This window comes from Anthonomus grandis, chromosome 3, assembly GCF_022605725.1.
Source record: "Anthonomus grandis grandis chromosome 3, icAntGran1.3, whole genome shotgun sequence".
NCBI lineage: Eukaryota > Metazoa > Arthropoda > Insecta > Coleoptera > Curculionidae > Anthonomus > Anthonomus grandis.
The window spans coordinates 3,876,581-3,901,484 of NC_065548.1; the positions used below are offsets into that span (position 1 = coordinate 3,876,581).

The 24,904-nt window shown below is 33.3% G+C and overlaps 3 protein-coding genes across 4 annotated transcripts; 2 read left to right on the plus strand and 1 right to left on the minus strand.

The window, feature by feature from the left end:
• Nucleotides 1-4,020: 4,020 nt before the first annotated feature.
• On the plus strand, nucleotides 4,021-6,202 carry LOC126733869 (methionine synthase reductase-like). The gene is made up of 4 exons (XM_050437295.1): nucleotides 4,021-4,222; nucleotides 4,838-4,972; nucleotides 5,023-5,262; nucleotides 5,313-6,202. The coding sequence occupies exons 1-4, from the start codon at nucleotides 4,169-4,171 to the stop codon at nucleotides 6,156-6,158; spliced, it is 1,275 nt and encodes a 424-aa protein (XP_050293252.1). The 5' UTR covers nucleotides 4,021-4,168; the 3' UTR covers nucleotides 6,159-6,202.
• Nucleotides 6,203-13,675: 7,473 nt separating this feature from the next.
• On the minus strand, nucleotides 13,676-15,489 carry LOC126733871 (coiled-coil domain-containing protein 130 homolog). The gene is made up of 3 exons (XM_050437301.1): nucleotides 15,318-15,489; nucleotides 14,571-15,212; nucleotides 13,676-14,225 (listed from the first exon to the last, which is right to left on the minus strand). Exons 2-3 carry the CDS (start codon nucleotides 15,141-15,143, stop codon nucleotides 13,788-13,790), a joined length of 1,011 nt encoding a protein of 336 aa, XP_050293258.1. The 5' UTR covers nucleotides 15,144-15,212; nucleotides 15,318-15,489; the 3' UTR covers nucleotides 13,676-13,787.
• Nucleotides 15,490-15,620: 131 nt separating this feature from the next.
• LOC126733868 (transmembrane protein 39A) lies at nucleotides 15,621-20,121 on the plus strand. Of its 2 annotated transcripts, XM_050437292.1 has the most exons (7): nucleotides 15,623-16,006; nucleotides 17,532-17,671; nucleotides 17,725-17,823; nucleotides 17,880-18,111; nucleotides 18,172-18,498; nucleotides 18,557-18,769; nucleotides 19,780-20,121. In XM_050437292.1, exons 1-7 carry the CDS (start codon nucleotides 15,728-15,730, stop codon nucleotides 19,924-19,926), a joined length of 1,437 nt encoding a protein of 478 aa, XP_050293249.1. In that variant the 5' UTR covers nucleotides 15,623-15,727; the 3' UTR covers nucleotides 19,927-20,121. The 2 variants fall into 2 exon arrangements, with proteins under 2 accessions (XP_050293250.1, XP_050293249.1); XM_050437293.1 differs by lacking the exon at nucleotides 19,780-20,121 and having other exon boundaries at nucleotides 15,621-16,006; nucleotides 18,548-18,688.
• Nucleotides 20,122-24,904: the final 4,783 nt, after the last annotated feature.

Sequence of the window (24,904 nt, forward strand, 5' to 3'; positions counted from 1 at the left end):
GGTCCTCTTTTATTTCTTATTTATTCCTTTAATGCAGTTCAAAACTCGCATGTACAATCCTATGCTGATGATATCCAGCTTCTGCATTACTTTTATCCTGAAGGTTCTGATTTCAGCTATCGATGACCTAAATTCAATTTAGCAATACTCGAATGAATAATTTGAAATTAAACGCTGAATAAACTGAAGTTTTGCTATTTTGTCCAGGAAAAATAAGGGTAGAATTAAAGAGGAGGTAAAACAGGGTTTCCAGGTGTGGCGCTTTTAAATTTCAAATGGCGTGTAAAATTTTGGTACATGCGCCGGGCGCCTAAAGTGGCGCTTTTGTATTTTGTATCGTGCACCTTGATTGTAAACTAGTCAAAAGAAGCATTGGTTTTGGTTGGTTCTTAATACTATTAATTTCATAAACAAATCCAACTACCAAAAGGGATCGTCTGCCATTCGCCTTTGCATGAGCGTGAGCGTAAACTGGACTTGTGCGTAGACTGACTAATATGTAATATTTTTGTTGTCATTATTTTTATGAAAAAAGTTATTTTGTAGAATTCCCATTTATTTTATTCCTATATTTTTTTAAAATAAAGTATATGAGTATTTAAACACATTTGTTTCTAATTACAAAAAAAAAACAAATTAAAATTAGGTAATTACTATTATATTTAATAAAATAATAAATATGTATATCTGTACCGGGTGCTGCATCTCATTACGTACCGTAGGAATTACAATGCAAAAATAAAGAAATAGAAATTCCTGCTTCCCTAATTGCTTTAGCTAAAAAGTTTATAGGACCTTTTTTGTAGCAAATTCATTTTGTTATAAGAAGGTATTTTTATAAAACAAGATATTTGAATCGTGGAGGCAAAATTGTCGAAAATGTTCTTGCCCTTTTCTGTTTCCATCACCTGTTTGCTAATTAAGAAACAAACATTACCTTTTTTGAAACTTTACAGTATCAAATTTCTAAAATGATTTATTCTATACAGGAAAAAGTAGAGATGATAAAACTTTATTATTCTGGAACTAGTACACGGGAAATAAGTGCTTTATTTATAAAATAGTTATGAAATAGTGTAATTATTAGTTTGTACAGTAGTTTATTGCAAATAAATATTGTTGTTATTACATGACTGTTCCAAATTGTGTTTTTTCCTTTGAAGGACCAGTCTGCAGCAGCGTTATAATAAACCTCGGGCAAATAACACAGTTTGTATTTTCATACATTTATTAAAAATACCCAAATAAAACACTACTACAAACACATTTTAAATGAACTGTAAAATTTAATTCTGGTTCAAACAAAGACAAATTATTATAGATTGCCAGAAGCATTCGAAAAGAACCGGCCGTTAATATGTAAATTACGCGTATGTAAAGGTGTGTATCACAGTTCGCAGGGATGTTAAACCGATGAAAACCACGCACTTTTTTTCTTTGACCCAAAAACTCTACTACTTAAAACCTTAAAAACATAAAAATAAAAATCTCTTCTTCTTAAAGGAAGTTTTTCAGAAACCTTCAAACCGGCCGCTTTCTCGGATTTTCTTTGGCGGTGCGCTATAGTACGCTTCACTTCTAAAATCTTGGGTTTTTAAATTAATATTCATATAATACAGTTCGATTCACTCATTACCTAACATCCTCCCCCCCCCCCTTGAGGTAACATCCTCAAGTCTCAGATGGAAATGGACAAAGTTTAGTAATAGGCCTTACCAAAACACTGTTTTCCGTACGCACTTTAACTACTCGCACCTTACCATCTTTTCCGGGAAATATTTCTAAGACGCGAGCTAAAAGCCACTTTAAAGGAGGAAGACCATCATCCTTTAACAAAACAATGTCATTCACTTTCAAATTCTCCTTAGCCGTGAACCATTTACTGCGGTTTTGAAGAGTGTTAAGGAGTCAAACACGAAAAGTCTGTAGCATCAGTCGAAATTGGACACAGTGGTCTGGAATTCAAAATTGACTCGATCTGTGCCAGGACGGTTAAAAGTTCTTCATACGTAAAGCAAGAATTCTTAATTGCCTTGTATAGCAGTGATTTTGTGCATTTAATTCCGGCTTCCCAAAGCCCTCCCCAATGTGGACTGTTTGGTGGAATGAAACGCCACTCAATCTCTTTTGTTGACAAAAAATCAATAATTACATTCTTATTGGAATTTGATTTAAAAAATTTATATACATCTTTAAGGAGATTGTTGGTTCCCTGAAAATTTGTAGCATTATCGCTGAAGATAATAGCAGGATTACCTCGACGTGCTATGAATCGTTTTAAAGGTTAGCAAAAATGCCTCAGTTGATAAGCTAGTTACCAGTTCAATATGCATTGCCTTTGTGGCCATGCAAATGAAAAGAGCTATATAAGCTTTTGATTTGGAAGAATTTCGAAGTCTGGATTGTTTTATTAATATCGGTCCGCCGAAATCAACCCCAACTTTCAAAAATGGTCTCGCAACTGTAGTTCTGTCCGCCGGTATAGCCCCCATAATCTGATTTGATGAACTAGCCCTAAATCGAAAACAAGTTGCACAAGCTTTCAAAACAGATTTTACTTGACTTAAACCATGAACTGGCCAAAATCTTGTTCTTAAATTGGCCAAAACCGTATGTGCTCCTGCATGATATAACTTTAGATGTTCCAACCTAATTAAAAGCTTAGTAACATAATGTCTTTCTGGGAGTATTATAGGAAATTTCTGATCATATGGAATATAAGAGTTTGCAAGGCGCCCATTGATCCTTAAGATTCCGTGCTTATCTAAAAAAGGATTTATAACCTCTTAAGATGACTGCTTTTAAAAACCGATTGATAATTTGCATTCCCTGAATTTGCATTAACCGTTTGTTGTTTAAGATGCTCAATTTCTGAAAGAAAACATTCTTCCTGAACCAATTTAACAATTTTAAAAAGTGAGTTTCTTAGCTCATTAACGGTGAGAGGTCCTCGAATGTTTAGAATTTTTTGGATTTGAATTATTTATGAAACGAATACAGAATGCAAATGACCTCTGTAACCGCGAAAAACTAGCATATCTTGTCCAATCTAGAAGAATATTTTTACTTTGAAGTTTAGTATTGACTAAAGTGACCTTTTTCTGTTCAGGTGGACTTTCCATTGTAGTATCAAATTCGAAAGTTGAAAAATCAAAACTGGGATTTTCCAAAAACTTTGACCCATGCCACCATAGATTATTTGATATAAGGTCTTTGGAAGAGGAACCGCGTGATATAATGTCAGCTGGGTTTAACTCTGACTTTATGTAGTTCCATTGAAACCCATGAGTAAGTTCTTGAATTTCGGAAACTCGGTTGGCTATGAACGTGTTACAACGCGAGGGAGATGAGTTAAGCCAACAAATAACAATTTTTGAATCTGTCCAAAGCAAAACTCTTTTTATTTTAATCGAAAAAATTCTCATAAGTTTATGAACTAATTTGGACAAGAGCAGAGCTCCACAGAGTTCCAAACGTGGCAAAGATATTGTTTTGATTGGTGCCACACGTGATTTTGAACAGACCAGGTTAGAAGAAATGTGTCCATCTGCATGCAATATTCATATTCATATAATACAGTTCAATTCACTCATTACCTAACAATGACAGATTTTTGAAGTTTCAAAAAAGGTAATGTTTGTTTCTTAATTAGCAAACAGGTGATGGGAAGGGAAAAGGGAAAGAGTATTTTCGACGATTTTGCCTCCACGATTCAAATATCTTGTTTTATAAAAATTCCTTCTTATAGCAAAATTAATTTGCTACAAAAAAGGTCCTATAGACTTTTTAGCTAAAACAATTAGGGAAGCAGGAATTTCTATTTCTTTATTTTTGCATTGTAATTCCTATGGTGCGTAATGAGAGCACCCAGTATAGGAAACTGTGAATAAAAGGAAATCCACATTTGTCCAATATTTGAAACTCCCGCTAATTTTTTAATAGTTTTTGCGTCCTGTCAAAAGGTGGCGCTTTGGTGGCGCATTTTAGTGTCAAAACTGGCGCGTGACAGTTAGTAATACCTGGCAACACTGAAAGAAAATAAAAACTTAGAATGTATATATTTGTGTTCTGTGATTTTACCTTTATTTAGTTTTTTTTTATTTATGTAGTTTTACACTTTTCTCATATAAGTAAATCTTTATTTGGTGTATTCCGTATTCAAAACAGAATGGCAAACTATTTAAAAATTACTTACTTACAAGACAAACAAGAGGATCTAAAGGTAATATTCCCTGTAAAAATAGACCTTAAATGAGTATTAGTTTCCCAACATTGCTGTCTATGTCAATACAATTATGAGAATGAATTTGATTAAAATGGATTGAACTTTTGGTTATTATTAATAATCTTATACATTTATTCTGCCTAAGGATATTATTTAAAGCTTGTTCCTTTAGCATTTTATACATATCATCAATGTGGATCTGATATTCAAGATTAAATAGTGTCTCTTAAAAGTTCTCTCTTTTCAACTTTTTTAAAGGTGATTAAGTTGCACATACCCAAACTGAAATAAACTAACATTACAGATAAAAAATTTCTGTATATACAAACAGCCCCGATAAAGGATACTAACTTATTTTTTTTATGGTCTTTATGTTCTTACCTTGTTAGCTCCTCATCAAGCACTATCCATTAATAGATAATAATTTATACTTTTCACTCTTCACAGTTTTATTAATACCTACTTACTTTTTAGTTAAATATCATATATTTAGTTTTGCCTATATTTAGTTTTAATTTATTATTTAACAGGCATCTTTGTATTTATCTAAGTCAATATTTACTAAATTAGCTTGAATATCCCTATGACCTTATATACAACTTCCTATTTTAGGTGAATGATTATCAATTTAGAAACAAACCGTTTCCAATAAGTCCGATATATGAACTCCAAGTGGACACTTTTGAGCTGTTAACACAAGGTGAAAATGTCAAAAGAGTCTATAAGCTGAATTTTCAGGAAAATAAGGTTTGTTCCTACAGATCAATGGACTTGATGACTTAAAATTACACTTTCAGGAAGTCAAACATGACTACTTTCCAGGAGATGTTATAGCTATACTACCTGAAAATGATCAAACTGAAATTAATGAGTTGTTTAAGAGGCTTAATTTAACAGATCAGTGCAATAAATATTGTAAATTAGATCTAACAGATGATGCAGGCAAGAAGAGCATTCCGAAACATTTACCTACACATCATGTGACTTTAAAACAAATTTTTTTGAAATATGTTGATGTAAGAAGTGTCCCCAAAAAGGTATATCAAACATATTTTAGCCATAAACCCTTCATAACTCCTATTTTTAGCTATTTTTAAAAGCCCTAATCAAACACACATCCGATCAACCTGATATAGAGAAGCTGCAACAAATCTGTTCTCCTTCAGGTTCATCATTTTACTTAAAATTTATTGAGGAAAATCGCAGTTTATTGTTTCTATTAAATTGCTTTCCATCTTGCAATCCCCCAATTGAATTAATACTAGAACACTCGACACCTCTAAACCCTAGATATTTCTCTACTGCCACATCACCATTAAACAGGCAACTATCAATTATATTTGACGTTTTAGAACTGCCAAAGGGCTTAAAAGGGATTTGCTCAGGATGGCTTGAAATGATTTTAAAAGAGAATAATAGAACAACAAAAATTCCAGTATATTTCCGCAAACCTGGCAATTTTCGTTTGAAACCCAATATTGATAAACCAATAATGTTAATAGCAACAGGGACTGGATTGGCCCCATTTATAGGATTTCTAGATCATTTTAGATTGATGGGTTCTCATCCAGAGATATGGATGTTTTATGGTTGCCGGTATGTTGATAGAGACTTTATATGTAAGGAATTGTTGCAATCTTATGCAAATGATGGCATCATAAAGTGCTTATTTACAAGCTTTTCCAGGGATAATGAGCAAAAGGAGTATGTTCAGCATAAGATATTAAAAAACAAAGAGGTGGTGATTGATTTTATAACAAACAAAGAGGCAACTATTTATGTTTGTGGGGATCAAAAAACCATGGTGAAAGATGTCAAGGAAACACTAGTAAATTGCTTTATGGACTGTAAAAATGTTGACAGGACTGATGCGGAGAGGGTTTTAAGTGATTTAGTGCAAAACGGGAAGTTTCTTGTTGATACTTGGTCTTAGAAATAAATATATTTCATTTGTGTTAATATATTTAATTATTTTAACTATTTCTTTATTTGTTTTCCCACCGTTTAGTAAAATTTTGTTAATTCAAACAAAAAAATGTTTAATTTATTTTTAACTATTTATTTATAATGTATTTAACCCACATTCTTTGTTAAACTACTAATATATAGAAAATTAACACTATTTTATTATTGTTTGCAATAATATTTAATAAGTTAATTTTACTTATTAGGAATAGTTATTTTAACAATAAGAAACTGCCAACTGTCCTTAGAACATTGAAAGGCCTTTCAATGTTCTAAGCAACTGTCTAATAAAATTTACTTAAGAAATAGTATAATTTAACAATAGTCGGGTTACATAACCATGCTTTTTTGTTAATTGAAACTAAAAAATGTTCAATTTTAATTTTACCTATTCTCACGTGGTAAATTGAACCCACTTTATTCGTAAAGCAACTAGTATTTAGTAAAGCAACAATTTTTTTTGTTAAATCAACCTACTACTTTGTTTGGATAATCCACAATGTTGTTTCAAATTGATTGATTTTACCACTTATTCCAGGTAAATTTACAACGTTTTTCGGTATTCCTGGAAATATAAGTAGCACACGATACATATTCTTTGCTTGCAGTGCATACAGTTTCATTCTTTTCCACGATACGGTTCGCGTTGCACGTTGATAAAATTGCGCGCCAAATAATAGGAATAGGAAATAATTTTCTTCATTTTGTATTATACACTCAGTGTTTTGTGAGTTATTTTTTATATTTTATAAGAGTGAGTAAACAATTGGTGTAGTAAAGATGGATGATGATTTTTCAGTAAGATATACAAATCAGTTTGTAAATTCTCTAGTCAATTCAACTAAAGACAACGAAGACGAAGGTGGTCTCAATTTATTTAGCCTGTCTAATCCTCTTGAATTTTTTTTTTTTTTAAGTACTTTATTGTCGAAAATTTGGTACATGTACACGAATTTTATTGACAAAGCTTCAGAAAATAAATACAATCAAATCAGACTTTACAAAACAAATATAAAAAATTTATACAACATATAAAATGCCTAAAAAAAAAAAAATGCAAGAGAAAAATGTTACAAACAAAATCTTTATAAAACAAAATATATGCATGTAGACAAAGGTAGCAGAGATAAAGGGACACATAAAGGTATGTTCAAAATTAAAATTAACAGATTAAAAGCTTAGCATCTACTACACAACATCCTCAGCCTTAAAAAAGTCTTCAATCGAATAAAAGGCTTTTAGAAGCAAATATGACTTCAGTTTACAACGAAACTGGCGCAAAGACTGAACACTTCTTAATTCCACGCTAATGTGATTATAAATCATTAAACCGCAATATATAAATGAATCTTTGATAGATGTAAAATGAGGAATAGGAAGGGGAATATTATTAATCTGTCTGGTAGGGTCAAAATACGGCTCTCTTTGAAAAGATTACCACAATGCATTCTAGAATGGGCCTTAAATAAACTTCTGACAGCCCTCTTTTGCAGCACAAAAACAGACTGACACAGATAATTTGAACATGCACCCCAAAATGGAAGAGCATACCTTAAATGCGACTCTAATAAAGCAAAGTACACATCACGAGCAACATCTCTCCCCAGTTCATGAACGGTTGCCCTAACAGAGAAGCAGCCAGAAGCAAGTTTTTTATTTAGCTTTAATCCTATTGGACTATAGTAAGGCTTTTGATATGGTAAATCATCATATTCTCATAGCAATTTTGCATTACATTGGTTTTAGTATGTTATCTGCACGGCTTATTAGATCGTACCTTGCAAATAGATCACAGCAGGTTATGTATCGGGACAGGCTTTCTGACTGTCTTCAAGTTATTGCTGGGGTACCACAAGGAAGCATATTGGGTCCTCTCCTTTATACAATGTATACTTGTAATTTTATTGACAGTCTTCAGTTTTGCAATTACCATCTTTACGCTGATGATACTCAGCTCTACTATTCTTTTAATATACGTGAAGTCGACATTGCTAACGGGAATATAAACCTTGACCTTCAGAGAGTTTGTCAAACCTCCGCTGATCATAATTTAAAAATTAATCCTGCCAAATGAAATTTTATTATTTTTGGTAATGAAGTGTCAAAAAAAGTTGCCCAGGAGCGCCTAAGTCTTAAAATTGACAATGTGAATATACCTTGTGTAAAACATGCCAAGAGTTTGGGATTGGAAATAGATGGTGATTTGCGGTTTCAGGAACATATAACTTCAAAATTGAAAAAAGCTTATTCAACTCTCCGTCTTATTTATTCTAGTCGTAATTTTTTACAAAAAGGTATTAAATTATTGCTATGTGATTCGTTAGTCGTTCTAAGCCATTTCAATCAATGTGATGTTATTTATGGGCCTTGTCTTGATAGTTTTGAATCTAGAAGGATTCAAAACGTACAAAATTCATGTTTACGTTTAATTTATGGCGTCCGTAGACACGAACACATTTCACCGTTTTTACGTAAATCAAAATGGCTTAACATGTACAATCGTAGAAAACTACACATGAATACATTTTGCTTTAAAATTCTTAAAACAAAAAAACCAGGATATCTTTTTGAGAAACTTGAATTTAGAGTTGATGCTTGTAATCGACCTTTGCGTTTTAATGATAAAGTGTCCATACCTAGACATCGAAAAGAAATATTTAAAAGATCATTTTCATATTGTGCGGCTAAAACTATAAACCTATTTTCACCGTCATTTTCAAACACTTCGCTGTTGAACTTTAAAAAACGACTTAAACAAATTCTGATTGTTGAACAAATAGGCTCTAACTGAATTATAGGGGTAAGCTTGTCTAACTGGATCTCTTAAATAGCTGTGATTTCTTGAAAAACGGTTTTTAAATTACGTGTTGAGTTATTGTATTTTATTTTTTTTTTGATTTCTTGTGTTTTTGTTTGCTGTTTTTGCTTTGTGTTTCTATTTATATCTCTGTATTTCTGTTTTACATTTTAAATTTATTCTAAGTATTTTATGGTTCTATGATTTTAAATTATGTGTTTGCTTTGGCCATTATGTATTTTTGTATTTTGCATTTATTTTTAATTATGTTTATTTCAATTTTGTTACTCTACCTTATTTTGTAATGATTACCTTAGATTCTAAATATTTAAAAATGTAAAAGTTTTAATTTATTTGTGTTTGGGCTTAAGCAGTGCCTTACAACACTTCTATTGTAAGGTGTCTGAGGAGCCTTTTAGGACATATTGCATTGAAATTTCTGTATTTTTGGTTAATATTGTTGGTCCTAATAAACGAATTATTATTATTATTATTATTATTATATGGTCAGAAAACTTTAAATCTTTATCAATGACTAAACCAAGAAATGCAGAATTGTCTACCATGTCCAATGCGTTCTCACCAAAATCAAGACTCTCAGCTTGAAAATTGAAACCAATAATATGGGACTTTGACATATTTAAGCAAAGTTGATTAAAATCACACCATTGCTTTAATTTCAGGAGATCGGCTGCAACATCTCTGACAAGCTTCTTGGGATCTTTATTCGACCATAAAACCGTTGTGTCGTCAGCAAACAATGTAAAATGTCCACATATGCTAAGAGTAATAAGATCATTAATGTATACAAGAAATAGAAGGGGACCAAGAACTGACCCCTGTGGAACACCACAATCCACAGACTCCTTACCAGAAAAGTCACCATTAAGGTACACAGACTGCTCGCGACCAGACAAATAGCACTCAAACCACTTCAGTGCAACACCCCTAACTCCATAAGCAGAAAGCTTCTGAAGCAGTATCCTATGACTCACACAATCAAAAGCTTTGGACAAGTCACAGAACACCGCCGCAGTCGCCTCTCTTCCATTAACACCCTGGAGAAGTTTGGACAAGAAATCAAACATAGTGTCAGAGGTGCTTTTCCCTGACAGAAAACCAAATTGTTCATCTCGAAGAACCCCCTCCCCCAGAAGAAACCTTAAAAGACGATCCTTCATAAGTCTTTCAATTAACTTAGATAAAGTAGACAAAATTGAAATCGGCCTATAGTTGGATGGACTAGAACGATCACCACCCTTATAAAGAGGCAAAATTTTTGCTAATTTTAGGCAAAGAGGAAATGTGCCCGACTGAAATGAAATATTAATAGCATCAGAAAGAGCCTGAATAGCACTCAAAGGAAGTTTTTCCAATAAATTCACTGAAATACCATCGTCACTAGATGCCCTTTTCTTTTTCATCGATCCTATAGTGCAAAAAATCTCCCTGGGAGTAGTGGGGCTGAGGTAAAATGAGTTTCCACTAGTGGTAGGTAAAAATTTGAGAGGGTCATAAGTGGAAGAGAGACCCTTTGTGAGGATATCAGCAACCGAACAAAAGTACTTATTCAATATGTCAGAATCAATCTGCACCTCTTGAGAGCCATTACTTTTGGACACAACCTCATTAACAATTGACCACGCTTCGCGTTGCTCATTGGAGGAATATTTCAAACGTTTGGAATAATAGAGTCTTTTCGCCTCACACACAACTTTCCGGTAAACTTTTCGATATATCGAGAATAGCGACAATACAAAATTATTTATCAGGTAGAACTTTTTTTAAAATACCAAAAAATCTAAGATTACGACCGGAAATGCGAATACCAGGAGTTAACCATCTTTTCCGGTCCCTAAATCGATTTTTTAATGGGTGAACGGGAAAGTATCTATCAACTAACTTTGAAAGAGATGCGTGAAATGAAGCAAGAGCATTCTGCTCACAAAATATTGAGTCCCAATTAAAAGACCGACATCCTGCATCAAAAGACCGGAAGTTCCTTGTGCTGTAAATTCTACCCAAACCTCTGGATTTGTATCTTTTTCTGAATGGCACCTGAGCCAGGATGGCATTATGATCAGACAAAGCTGGATCAAATACATTAGTTTAAATATGCATTGGTTTAAACTATTCTGCGCTGACTTATCAAGCTGAGTCTGAACCAGAAATCGAGGAAACTTTAACATTAAATCGCCTTCTGCAAAGTTGGGGCTTTGAAAATTTATTCGAAATCTTAAAATGGAAGTAATTTTTCCATTATTACCAATTTAATTTTTAAAGTATATCCACTTATTCCTTGTGCAATACTTATGTATCCACATTAACCTCCACAAAAAAAAAATACCTATATTAAAATCATTACATTTGCTGCCCAACAAACAAGTGTTTTGTTAATTTTCCAGTAACTAGGTTAATACATTTTCCACTTTTGTATTCGTATATTGTTATAGTTTCTTGCTATGAATTAATGAATATTTAACATTTAAATTTTGCGATAGATTATTAAATAAAATCAGCTTAAGTGATGAGCCAGAATTAGAGTATAAATCTAAGCATATCACTAAATCTACTTTATAAGAAATGCCCTATTATGAAAGAATACAAAATTTGGATTTATTTAACGATGCAATTGTAAGCTCAGAATCGTTGATTTTTCTTAGGGAAGTAAAATATAAAAATACGCTGTATAAAGTCAATTTTTTAGTTTTTTTACTTTCAAAGTCATTAAAATTGTATGAGATTGTTCATATAGCTGTGGAAATTAAAGAAAATTTGAAAAATTGTTATCTTGTTTGTGTTGAGCATAAAATTAGTAAAATCGACAATCACTTTCAATCTTATAAAGTATTAAATAAAACCAACAATTTTTTTATATTTTCAACACAGCTTCATGAATTTCACTACGCTCCTATTCACGTATATAAATCACCAAATTGTTAAAGTACGAAAAGAGATGTCAATACACCTTCTAAATTGTTGCTGCAACAAAAATTTTGTTAAACGACTATTATTTAGTTAATTCGCTAAGACCATGTTAAAATCAACGAAAAAAATTGTAGCAGAACAAAATAAATTTAACCATTAAAATTTGGTTAATATAACTATAAAGGTAGTTTGACGCATTTTTTTTCATTTGGTTGATTTTACTTAGGCTTTTTGTTGAGTGTACAAATAATATTAATACACTCCTGGACAAAATTATCGCACCACTTGATTTTCAGAGATTTTTTTTTAAGAAAGATAAAAAAAAATTAATAAATAAACATTCTTAACTATGCATTATTTATTACCAAAAAAAATTATATTCTATTTAACAAAACGAGATTTAAGTAACTAAATTCAATACAAGGAAAAAACATCGATTTTCACTAACTTCAATTTTGATACAAAAATAAAAAAATAGACCCAAGAAAAACAATAATGAATTCTCAATATCGTGTATTGCCACCTCTAGCTGCAATGACCGCTTGAAGCCTTCGCGGCATTCCTCGTATCAAATTTTGAAAACTTTCCTGCGGAATGTTTTCCCACTCCTCACGAGCAGCATGTTCCAATTCAGCTAATGTTCGGGCAGGAGGATTTCTTTGCCGAATGCGCCGTTTTAACATGTCCTAGGCATGTTCTATAGGATTCAAGTCGGGGCTACGGGGCGGCCAGTCTAAAGTGGTAATTCCCACATCATTAATGTATTCAATAACATCTACAGCCACGTGAGGGCGAGCATTATCATGCATAAGTAAGAAATCCGCTCCTATGAATGGCGCAAATGGAACTACATGTTCTTCAAGGACCTCCAACACATACCTACGTGCATTAAGAGCTGGTCTAGGTATGGGCACTAACTCCGTACAGGCATCGTAGGCGATGCCTCCCCAGAACATAAAACTTCCTCCACCAAATGGCTCCCTTGGAGATATGCATGCTTGGGCAAATCGTTCACCCTCTCTTCTCCAGACTCTAGAACGGCCGTCTGGTGATCGCAATGCAATTCTTGTCTCGTCTGTAAACAAAACGCGCCTCCAGTCATTTATATTCTATCCCGAGTATTGTCTTGCAAATCTTAAACGACTAACACGGTGTTGTCTGGTGAGGAGTGGTCCAGTTGCGGGTCTTCTGTTATTTAGATTCGTTTCATGGAGGCGTCTTCTAACTGTACGATCTGAAATATTGACATGGCGTACTTCCCTAATCAAATCATTTAAGCTACGGCTGGTAGATGTTCTGTTTCTTAGAACATTGAGGCGCAAGAAATTGTCATCTCTTTGAGAAGTAACTCTATGTCGTCCTTGTCCTGGTCTTCTTGTGTGGGTTCCAGTCTCCCGAAACCGCTGCACAGCTCGTATAACTGTTGTGTAATGCACGCCTAAAATGCCAGCCGCATAACGGTAACTTCGACCTTCTCCAACTAAAGTTACTGCTTGGACCGCTTCATTTTCAGTTAGATGACGTGCCGCTCTCTCCATACTCAATAAAAAGGACGGTTTATGTTTCACAACAGTTGTTTTAAATTATCACCTTAAAACGTACGAAGTACTACTGAAACTGTTCGCTTTAGGTACATATGTAACGAAAAATGCAAAATAAGGAATTTAAATGTTCAGATAAATTTGACCTTGAATACCAAAATATAGCATAAACATAGTTCTTGTCCAGTTCTGCTTTTTGTATGAGAAAAGATATATAACTGTTTTAACTGATATTTATTTTTATTTACATTTTCTTGACAAAATAATCAGTGGTGCGATAATTTTGTCCAGGAGTTTATACTTTTTTGAAAAAATTTAAACTATTTAATGCTTAATCACTATCACTAGAACCATAATCACCAACTAGAGAGGTTTTGATTATTTTATTTTCTGTAGTAGTATCACAATCACTTATTTTTCTTTTGGCACAGTCTTTCGTGTTCAATTCTGTACTTGACTTTGGTACATTGTCCTTTTCTGTAACAATTTTTTTAACAATACCTAAACTAAGCCTATCACTTTTCAAATATTTTACAGCATTTGACTCTTTTTTCCTACTAAAGTTACTTGTGGGCAAGGAACTTTCAGATAATAACATTTTCCTTCTTTCTTCTAAATTCTCCTCTACACTTCTTATTGGTTTCATTGCCAATAAATGGGCCATTTTTTTATCCTCTTCCTTTTCCTCCAATAGAGGAATGTCTAGACTAGATTTTTTTAATAAGAGTCCATCCTTTGCCTTTTGTGCTTTTATTTCACAGTTTTGTTTCTGAAAATAATCAATGAAATAAGAGTATAAATATTCTGAAGTTTTTAAGCATATCACCTAATATTTTATAAAAGTGATACCAATCATTTAGTTATATAGCAATCAAAATACTTTTAAATGTACTTAGAAATAAAGAGTGCCCACTATAAAAAAAACCTAACCTATGATTAATTGACTATAATTAAATCATATAAAATTATTATATTTTTTTTTTTTGGGTTAATGATTCCATTTTTACAAACTCCTCTATGTCAATCTAATGCAATTAAATAATTAATATGGTAATTATTGTTGAAGTAAGATTTTCAATAAAGCAATAAATATTGAACTGAAATTTCAACTTACTCGAAATTGTGCCCTAAGTTTCTGATTAGCAGTATAGCAATCTGCCCAAGCATCTTCGTTCCTATTAAACAACTTAACCAATTGGGGCTTGACACTTTCCGAGACATTTTTATCTTGCGTTCCGTGCTCCAACTTGTACATCTGATCATCAAACAATCTCTTTTGAGTTTCTTTGGTTTCAGGTACAACTTGTCCATTCTGAGTAGGATCCCAACGGTTCTCCTGTCTTCTTGCCCCTGACTGAATCACATAGTCCAAGTTGGCCGGATCCGCCCTTATAACGAAATGATTATCGCACAGGTGGCATTTCATTTTAAACTCGTAAACCGGAGTGGTGTAGTACATGCCGACTTTAGTCTTTTCCGCATTGTATCTTACTCCCATTCCGATGTGGTTCTTGCAGCCCTCGCACCATATATTGTAGGGCATCTCGAAACGTATGATGATAATGCCCTTGTCGATTTTACGAGCCCTTTCTCGAAGGGCATGGGTTCCCAGAAACTTATTGAGGCCCCCATATTTTGGATCATAGTCTGGCGGATAGTATTTGTTTGTGCCTTTGCGTTCGCCCATTGTTAGAGATTAGCACTAATTGCGCTCGGGAGAAATTAAATCAGTTGAGAAACCCTTATATCAATATGTCTGAAATAGTTTAGAAACTAATTTTTATGCTGCAGAATGTAAACAAGAAACTTGACAATTGAGGTTATGGCAGTTCTAATCTGACAGTGTTTCAAGAGTACCTACCGGAATCAAACAAAATTATTTATCACCTTAGTCGGATGCTAAATGACAGATGACGTTAATTACGCTGACAAATAATATTGTCTTCCTTATAATTAAAAATAAATTTTAATTGTAGGGAATTTTTTAATTTAAAGAAAAATGAATTTGTGAAATATATAATGCTTAGAAACTTTTAGTTTTAATGCTGCAAATATAAACAAGAAACTTGACACTTTAGTGACAGTTCTGGTGTGGCAATGCTTAAAGAGCAGCTACCGGAATCAAAATTATTTATCACATTAGCCGGATGCTTAATGACATTGACATACTAATAATATTGTTTTCCTTATAAGTAAAAACAAAATAACCTAAAATTTTAAAGAGTTTTAACCCCTGAATATCAACTAAAAATACGAAAGCAACCACAAAAAATGCGCTCGGGGGCGCGAAGATTATCAAGGGGTGGCCGTAGCGGTGGCTCCGTCGCACAGAACGAACCCGCCGTCCCCTTAAAGGGCATTTCAGGATTCCCTATGTTCGAAGCCCCAAGTTTACCGAAACATTTTCCGTTTCCCACCATTGTAATGGATACGGACGCTTTTTACGAGTACGTAATGGCTTGTTTTACGATTTTTGGGCTTGTGGTGCAGCTGATGCATTTGTATAGGTCAGTGTGGTGGCTTCCCAACAGCTATATGCCCCTGGCAATGGTAAGTTTTTTTTTAACTATAACTGTCAGAAGAAATGGTTTAAATCTATAATGATGAGCTTCCTCACTAAACACAGCATTTTAAGCAATTGTCATTGGTTGCATGAATGGATGAACAGCTGTGTGGTCTTCTCCAAAGCATTTGATTGAGTGAATCACAGAGTATTACTCTGTAAGGGTGGTTCTAGAGGTGTTGCTCTTGGTTCAAATCAGTCTTGTCTGTATATAATAATAGAAGACTTATTTGCTGTAAGTCTAATAGATCATAGAATTCCCCAGGCTTCTTGGCTTTGTTGTTATTAGTGAACAATTCTGTGGCAGAGGGAGTATTTCCCACAAAATTGAAGTGTTCGAAAGTTATTCCAGTGTTTAAAAAAGGTGATTCTAATAGAATTGAGAACTGCAGGTCTATTTGCCTTTTAAGTAGCTTCTCCAAAATATTTGAGAAGCTTATGTATGATTGATTAGTACAGTATCTTGATGAATATAATATTCGACATTTATTGAAACAGCTTCTATTGAATTAATTCAGCACAGGTATCTGGGATAATTAATAATTTTTCTTCTTTTTTTTTCAAATTAAGTTCTTTCCTGTAATTGGGTAACAAACCTGTTGGAAATAAATGCTTTTTTTTATATTATTGAAAAAAGATTGAATGTAGTGGTTTTTCTGTTTGATTTATCTTGACCTTCTGAAACAATGAATCTGATTTTTATTAAGCATAAATTATAGAGAATAGGTGTGTGAGGTAGAGTATTGGATTGGGTTATATGACCGACAGATCCTTTGTTGTAAAAGTGGGTGATGATTTCTCAAGTCAGTATCAAACTGCTAACTTGAAACTCGACAGGGTGGCACTTTGGGGTCATTGCTTTTCCTATTATATTATGTTAACGATCTGTCAGAATTCATTGGGGATGTTAAATTATTCATATACGCAGATAATACTACCATTATAATTACAGGAAAAGGTATGGAGGAAATCGGATTCAAAGCCTGCTCTATAATAAAAAGCTTAATAATTGGTGTGAGGGAAATCATCTTATAATAAATTTGGAAAAAACTAAATGCATAAGTTTCTCAAAGAATGTGTTGGATGCTCAGAGTTTTTCTGTAAATTTAAATATCATTTCAATTGTCTGCTAATCATCAGTTAAATTTTTAAGATGCATAATAAATGAACACCCATCTTTTTTTTTCTCAAATTGATGAGATATGCAGCAAACTATCTAGATTGTATTTTTCATTGCTTACCCTTAAAAGGCATTTGGGATTGAAGGGTCTATTGAGGGTGTACTATTACATGGGCACTATATATGTGTGTAATTAGGTTTTTTTTATAATCTGTGCTGACATTGTGCTGTTTGTTTATAATGGAAAACAATATGCTTAATTTGTAAAACATAATTATTATTAGATTAAGAACTCTTAACAAAGCTTAGAATAAACCATATGCGCAATTTATGCGCAACTTATGCATGTATTTATGATAATAAAAAATGATTTGATTTATAAACATTTTTAGAACTTTTACCTAATAGACCAACACTTGATTTTGCTCATTGCCTTAATATTACTTAGGAGGGTTTATTACATGACCGGTAGCAAAATAATTTCCAAAATGTATTCACATAAAAATCCTGAAGATTTAAGTTTCTTGTCAAGGTAAGCTTTTGAAAAAAAAAAAAAAATTTTAGTGTATTTATTCTTATTTTAAGGTCCATGTTGTCAATGTTCTATGCGGCAATTATTGGAATTTTGGCCACTATAGTGTTAGGAGACAGAAGTAAAATGGACATAGTCTACTTGTTTTATCCGTAAGTGGTTAATCTGAACAAGAAAGTCTTGGTTGTGATTTATTATTCTTTAATAGCATATCGATTTATATACCAATGTTTGGCATGCAAATTCGCCCATTTTTCGAAATAAGAGCGTGGTGCTCTAATGGAATACCACCATTACATGCCTGTAACACCTCACCGGCAGATGTAAGGCTCGAATGTGAACACTTAAAAACCAACTTCCTAGACAAGCTGAGGCAGATATTCTTTACCGCAACCATGAATGCTTATTATGCCAGTTTTATCCCTTGTTGTTTTGCTCAGGTACTATTTAAAATGACACCTGTTAAGTGACTACTAAATTGAACGATTAATTTCTTTTAGCCTGAACTAGTATACGACAGATGGTGGAACATCGAACTAGGTTTTTTTATATTCGCCAGCGGCTTAGTCCAAACCTATTGTCAACTAATGCCTTTAAGGTACTGCGACGTGTTACACAGAGCGGTCCTGCACTCTGGCATGTGGGAGAAACTGGACGGTGAAAAAAACTTAAGTTCAGGCAAATACGAATTCGCCGTAACGTACGAATGGCGGGAGGACGTCGTTTGGCCCCGCGGGGCCGTAGTAAAGTACAACAAGTTCATGTGGCGCGCAGTGGGCGACTGCAATGCCATTGTTCCCGGAGATAGGGCACTCTCTTGGGGTTATGTAAGTGAATAATGATTTTTTTTTCATTATCTTTTTATTAACAGGTTAGAGGTTTTAGCTATTATTTAAGTCTCCACCTTTCTCAGTCGGGATAGTTACAACTTTTCACGCTATAGTGGTGGTGTACCAGCTGTACAGTGTCATTTATGCCACCCATTGGTATAGAATAGTGGGGATTGGACTTATATTGTTTTTTAACTATTACTCTCTCTATCATGTGTTAAGGGATTTGCTACTTTGTGACCATATTTATAAGCAGAGTGAAGATAGTGTAAGTATGTGTTAGGGAACATGCAAGTAAGTACTAGGTGTAAAAGAGTATTTTTCAAAAAGAATCAATATTAAGTAGGAGTCTGGAACATTTTGTTTATTCTGAGTTCACATTGAAGTGTACAGTATACCGGGTGCACAGGAAAAAGGGAACACCTAATAACTATTTTACTCTTCAAGATAAACAAATGAAATTTGATATATTAATGGAATTGCTATAAGAGCATCTTTTGACGTATCCAGTCGTTTTCCTTGATTTCCTGTGTAACCGGAAGTGACCCTAACTTTCTTGCAAAGCAAAATAATAGGCGAAGGGTCCTGTTTATTTCACAATCTTAATTTTAAAAATCCCGACGCGTTTCGGTGGTTAAACCATTGTCAAGGGAAAACTATGTAAGTAAAAACATAAAAGGGTGTTATTAAACTAATAAATTAATTAAAAACATAGTAAAACTTATGTGATATTATCTGCAACAATGGGATACATATAACATTATAATACCTACATTAATCTAAAAACACCATATATTTACAAACAATAACGAATTTTGGTTTTTAAAAATTCCATATGGGTACTACATTATACACAGATATTTAATACTAGTACAAATAGAGACATCTAGGATTAAACGCGACTAACAGAACATTTAAAAAAGGTTACAATTACAATTTAAAGGTTTGAGTCCTTGATAACAACATAATGTGAATAAATAAAATAAAAAACCGGGGAATTTTTGACATGGAATCAAACTTATATCTGATACCAATTTAAAACCTTTTATACCTTGATGATGGACACCATGGGAATTTTAAAAAACTGAATGTTTAATAAATAAGTGAAGGAAAACTGCAGGATTTTCATTTTACCTTAATAGTTAATCTACGACTCCACTGCAGGTATGGACTATATCTTCACTATAATTGAAAAAAAATCAGTTTTCACAGAGATTATTATACCTTAACGCATCCATATAAAGAAAACCGGGGCTAATTAAGTCAAATTTGCCCTAGGACGACGAAAAAAACAACCAGTTAGACCCGCCCGGTCAATCCTGTTCGAAATCGTCAAAAAGTTCGAAATCGAAGTCGGAAAACTCCTCGTTTATGTTTCCCGCCGATAAACTATTGACCGTGGAGGACAATGTGGAGTACAGGTGACGACGCGTCTTTTATCCGACCAAATGTTACGACTTCATAATATCGCCGACTATCATTTTCATATGGCTTTCGCTAAGCGGCTTCGCCATGTGGATGCTGTGTAATCTCTCCTACGATTTCATTTTTTGTGAACTTTAAGCGACAAGAATCATTGTTAATTCATTATTAGTGTATAAATATCTGTTTTTTAATATACAGGATGTTTTTTTTTAAATCTTTTGCGCTCTGTAGCTCGAAATCGTTCATGACAAATGTACCAAGAACGCGTTCCTGAATTTTGTGGCAACATTCAATCAGCGACGTCCTGTATGTGCGATCTCATTTTGTTGATAGATATTTATGTAGTGATAAGTCATTAAATGTATGTTTTATATGAAAATTGGGTTTTTATTAACCATGGGAAGCTAACTACAAAGTCCAGTGTTTCCTGAAGCCAGGAAGTACAAACAATGAACTGATTTATACTGCATCATCTATGGTTAAGGAATTTACAGAAAATGATATGTTAATTTTAATGTTAAATGGTATTTGCTCATCATTCGATATTTTTAAAAAATTTATACATTTACACAGCAATAGTTTAGTGATGACAAGCCCTTACATGTATCCAAACCATAATGTAATTTATAATAGCAATAAGGTTCTCTATAGAATATTTCACGCAAATAATATTAATCTAAATAGAATTTTAGAGTCTAATCATGCCAGCAACTTTGGATCAGATTTGGCATCATTACTGTATACCCATATTTTAAAACATTTCAAAAGTAGCATTTCATCAAAAAATGTGTCCACAATAAAACCAAGTAATTAACCTGGACTTCTAGATACTGACTGTGATAGGGATTCTTTTTTATAGATAAATACACAGAAGATGAAGCTCACTCACATTCTATAAATAACATTGAAAATAAGCATGCGAAAAGTTTCAGTAGTTTTATTTTAAATATACAGTCTCTAAGAAATAAAATGGACGAGCTTCATCTTTTACTTGATTCATGTGATTTTCCTGATATTATATTACTAACTGAGCACTGGTTAAAGCCTAACGAATGTTTCTTAATATCTGATTATATTCCTATATCAATTTTTTGTCGGCAACACTCCATACATGGAGGAACAGCTATTTTAGTTAAACAAACAATTGAAGCTTTTTTCTGTAAAATTAATAAGTATGATAGCTTTCTGTTGGAGAAGGTTTTTGAATTCTCCCTTTGTTTTTGTAAGCGATTTAATTTATATGTTCTTTGTGTTTATAGACCACCCACAGGAGATATTGGTATGTTCCTGGACAAACTTGATTCTCTATTATCCCAATTGTCTCTACACTCCATAGTTATATTGGCTAGTGACTTTAATATTAACTTCACTGATGTAAGCTTGCCATCATATCATACATCCCTTTTAAGTATATTGGAATCTTATGACTTGAAGATGCATGTTCTTTCACCCACACGTATAACATCCTCATCTGCAACTACTATTGATTATTTGTGTACAAATTTAAATGATGTGTCATGTAGAGTACTCTCATCTGGTATTTCTGACCATGAAGCCATTCTCGCTAGGATTTCATGCAACACTGTATTTCCTTCATCTCATTATATAGGAAGAATTTTCAGCAGAGCAAATTTCAATGCTTTTTCTTCTGCTACAGCTTTGGTTAATTGGAATGCAGTTGAAATGGCTCCTGGCTCGTTTACTTTGTTATTTCATGTGCTATGTGACAAGATCAATCAGTGTTTTCCTAAAAAGAGGCTTAAAATGAAAAATAGAAAACCATGGGTCACAGCAGGCCTCAGAACTTCAGCTAAAAACCTCCGTTTTTTGGCTAAGTTGTGCAAGTTTACAACTAATGCAAACATTATTCTTTATCATCAGAAATATCGTTTTCTATACAGAAAGACGATAAAAGCAGCAAAGGTTAAATATTATAGTGACCGCTTGAATATGTCCTTAAATAGGCAGAGAGAATGTTGGTCAATTATAAATGACTTCAGGCATTCTCACAAGAAAGTTTCAGAACCAGAAGTAAGACCAAATCGTTTAAATGATTATTACTGTAATATTCCTCATTTATTGCTCAAGGATGTGAATACTAATATTGATCCTTTGCATTATATTGAACAAGTGTCAGTTCAAAATTCTTTTTTCTTTTACCCTGTTAGCCTTACTGACGTTAGAGATGCAATTAAAAGGTTAAAAAACCATAAATCATGGAATATCATCAAAATTACTACTCCTTTTGCCTGACTCAGCATTAAATGCCTTAGCTTCTGCCATAAATAATTCCTTTCATAATGGCATCTTTTCAGCATGTTTGAAGGAGGCAGTGGTTATCCCTCTTTATAAGGGTGGAGATGTGAGTGAGCCTTGTAATTTCCGTCCAATTTCTATATTATCCACCCTCTCCAAGATACTTGAAAAACTTGCAAAAATCAGAATTTTATCTTTTTTGCAACATAATTGCATTTATCTGCAAATCAGTTTGGATTTCAAACGGGAAAAGGGACTCATGACGCTGTTTTCGGCTTTTTGGAGAGTGTCTATGTGTCCTTAAATTCTGGAGAGTCCGCGGCGGCAGTGTTTTGCGATTTATCCAAGGCATTTGATTGTGTAGATCATGGAATACTGCTGTCTAAGCTCAATAATTATGGCTTTAGAGGTGTGGCATTGCAATGGCTGGAATCCTATCTGTCTAATCGTACCCAAAGAGTTACAGTATCTGGATGTTTATCCGATTCCAGATCCCTTAAAACTGGAGTACCTCAGGGTTCAGTGTTAGGACCACTATTATTTTTGCTCTATGTAAATGATTTGGGTTCATTAAAACTGCAGGGCAAAGTGGTTCAGTTTGCTGATGATACCACCATTTTATGGAATCATAGAGATTCTGATAATGTTAGAGCCCAGGTTTTTAAGGATCTTAAGATTTTATTGGAGTGGTGTGCTGCAAACAGGCTTGTATTTAATGTGGGCAAAACCTTTATTATGGGATTTAAGTGTGACGTTCAGGGCCTTATGTTTAGTGAAAACTCCCCCTTGCAAAACAAAGAATGCTGTAAATTCCTTGGTATTACCATTGATGGTCGCCTTCGCTTCGAAGATCATATCCTAAACCTTGCATCAAAATTATCCTCTGGATGCTTTACAGTAAGAATGGCGGGGCATGAGCTGGGAGGGGTAGTTGCACGTTCAGTTTACTTTTCTCTTATTGAGTCCCATCTTCGTTATGGCTTGCCTTTTTGGGGTTTAAGCAACAAGGGATTATTAAACATAATTTTTGTGATTCATAAAAAGGCAGTTAGATACGATGTTCCGCTGGGTTAAGAGATTCTTGTAAACCTCTATTTATATCTCAAAAAATCCTAACTCTTTTTTCTCTTTTTATTTGGGAAACAGCTACTCTTATTCATAAATGTCCTAAACCTCTCTCCTAACACTGGTCATATGACTCGCCAGATTAACGATTTTCCCTTACCAATCCCTACATCCTCCCTCACCAAGAACTCACTTATATAACTTAGCAAAAAAGTTTACAACCATGTTCCTCTATGTATCAGACAAATTTTAGAAGTTAAGAAATTCAAAAAGGAATTGAAATCACTTTTATTATCCAGGGCATATTATAGCCTTGACGATTTTTTTAATGATACCTTTTAACCTGTGCTCTGACATTATTTTAGTGTTTTAGTTTTGTTTCCTATTAAATAATTTAAATTACTTCCTCTAAATTCTGTTTTATTGACAGCTTTACTTATTTTTTAATCAAATTTATCAAAAAGATCCTTTTTTTTTCTCAATCTTTGGTTTTGTTATGATTAATTTTGGTAATGTGTGTAAATTTTATGGTAAAGTGTTTTAGATGTTATGTTTGTTTGAAATTTGAAATTTAAAGTGAATTTGGAATTTTTTAGTTTTTAGGATGCTTGTACACAAGATATTGTTGTCTTACGTAATATAGCACATTTTCTTTCTTTCTATTTCTACCTCAATTCTAATTGTTAAAATATATCGTCGTTGAACTGCGAACACCTCCAATATAGCAGATTTTTAGGTAATGGGGTTGTAACATGGGTAACATCATAGCCCAAAGTACCTGTTGGAAATACCTCCATTGTAAAAAATACTAAAGAAACTCCATTTATTTTGCGTGTAAAATTACCAATGTGATCACTACATAAAAAGTAGGATAGTAATATGACCGATGTTTAAAGGTGATACACATAGGTGCAGATACATTGGAGATATTATTTCAACAGATGTTTCACATCGGAGGTATTCGCTTGTAGTTTTGTATGTTTTTCTATTTGTTTTGTTTTTAAAATAATAATAATTTATTCTGGTACCAGGTGTATCAGAGTGTATATCTAGGAATATTTTTGTGTTTAATTAATTAAAAGTTGTGTAAGTAGTCCAAGTTACGTAAATTAGCTCAGATTAAGGTGCCAGGATTTGTAGAACTTTCAGTTCGGCCGGCTTAGGCAGGAGTGGACCATTATTACAAATTAATGATTGCCTATCAATTCGGAAAATACTTTATTATACTCATAAATATGCAGGTGGTCCAGGATAAATGTCATTTATCTTGATACCTAATATAAAATTGAACAAGTTGATTTTCACACAAAAATTTTACTCAAAAATTATGTAGTTTCAACCGAAAATGACAGATTGATTAAAGAATTAAACGTGGTGGATGTCATTAGTGTTACCAAAGTTTATTCCCATTCAACTAATGAGAACGAAATAATATCTCAGAAGTATGCCGATAATACAAATTTATACTCACATTCTCCCCAAAAAACTGCACATAATAAAATTAAAATTATTGATATAACAGAAAATGAAATAGACAGATGTGATGTTTAAAAAGACATATCAGGAACAGGGGTCACTCAAGAAGTAGAATAGTCACAGAAAAGAAAATTAGCACATGCCAGAAGGTTTCGAGGAAAGTCATATATAAGGGATACAA

Excerpts from the sequence above, each read along its gene's own strand:
- LOC126733869 (XM_050437295.1), top strand. The coding sequence starts at position 4,169 with ATGGCAAACTATTTAAAAATTACTTACTTACAAGACAAACAAGAGGAT. Across the intron at positions 4,973-5,022 it reads TGAATTTTCAGGAAAATAAG|GAAGTCAAACATGACTACTT; the intron begins GTTTGTTCCTAC and ends TTACACTTTCAG. Across the intron at positions 5,263-5,312 it reads TAAGAAGTGTCCCCAAAAAG|CTATTTTTAAAAGCCCTAAT; the intron begins GTATATCAAACA and ends TCCTATTTTTAG.
- LOC126733871 (XM_050437301.1), bottom strand. The coding sequence starts at position 15,143 with ATGGGCGAACGCAAAGGCACAAACAAATACTATCCGCCAGACTATGAT. Across the intron at positions 14,226-14,570 it reads AACTTAGGGCACAATTTCGA|AAACAAAACTGTGAAATAAA; the intron begins GTAAGTTGAAAT and ends GATTATTTTCAG.
- LOC126733868 (XM_050437292.1), top strand. The coding sequence starts at position 15,728 with ATGCGCTCGGGGGCGCGAAGATTATCAAGGGGTGGCCGTAGCGGTGGC. Across the intron at positions 18,112-18,171 it reads TCCCTTGTTGTTTTGCTCAG|CCTGAACTAGTATACGACAG; the intron begins GTACTATTTAAA and ends AATTTCTTTTAG. Across the intron at positions 18,499-18,556 it reads GGGCACTCTCTTGGGGTTAT|CTATTATTTAAGTCTCCACC; the intron begins GTAAGTGAATAA and ends TAGAGGTTTTAG.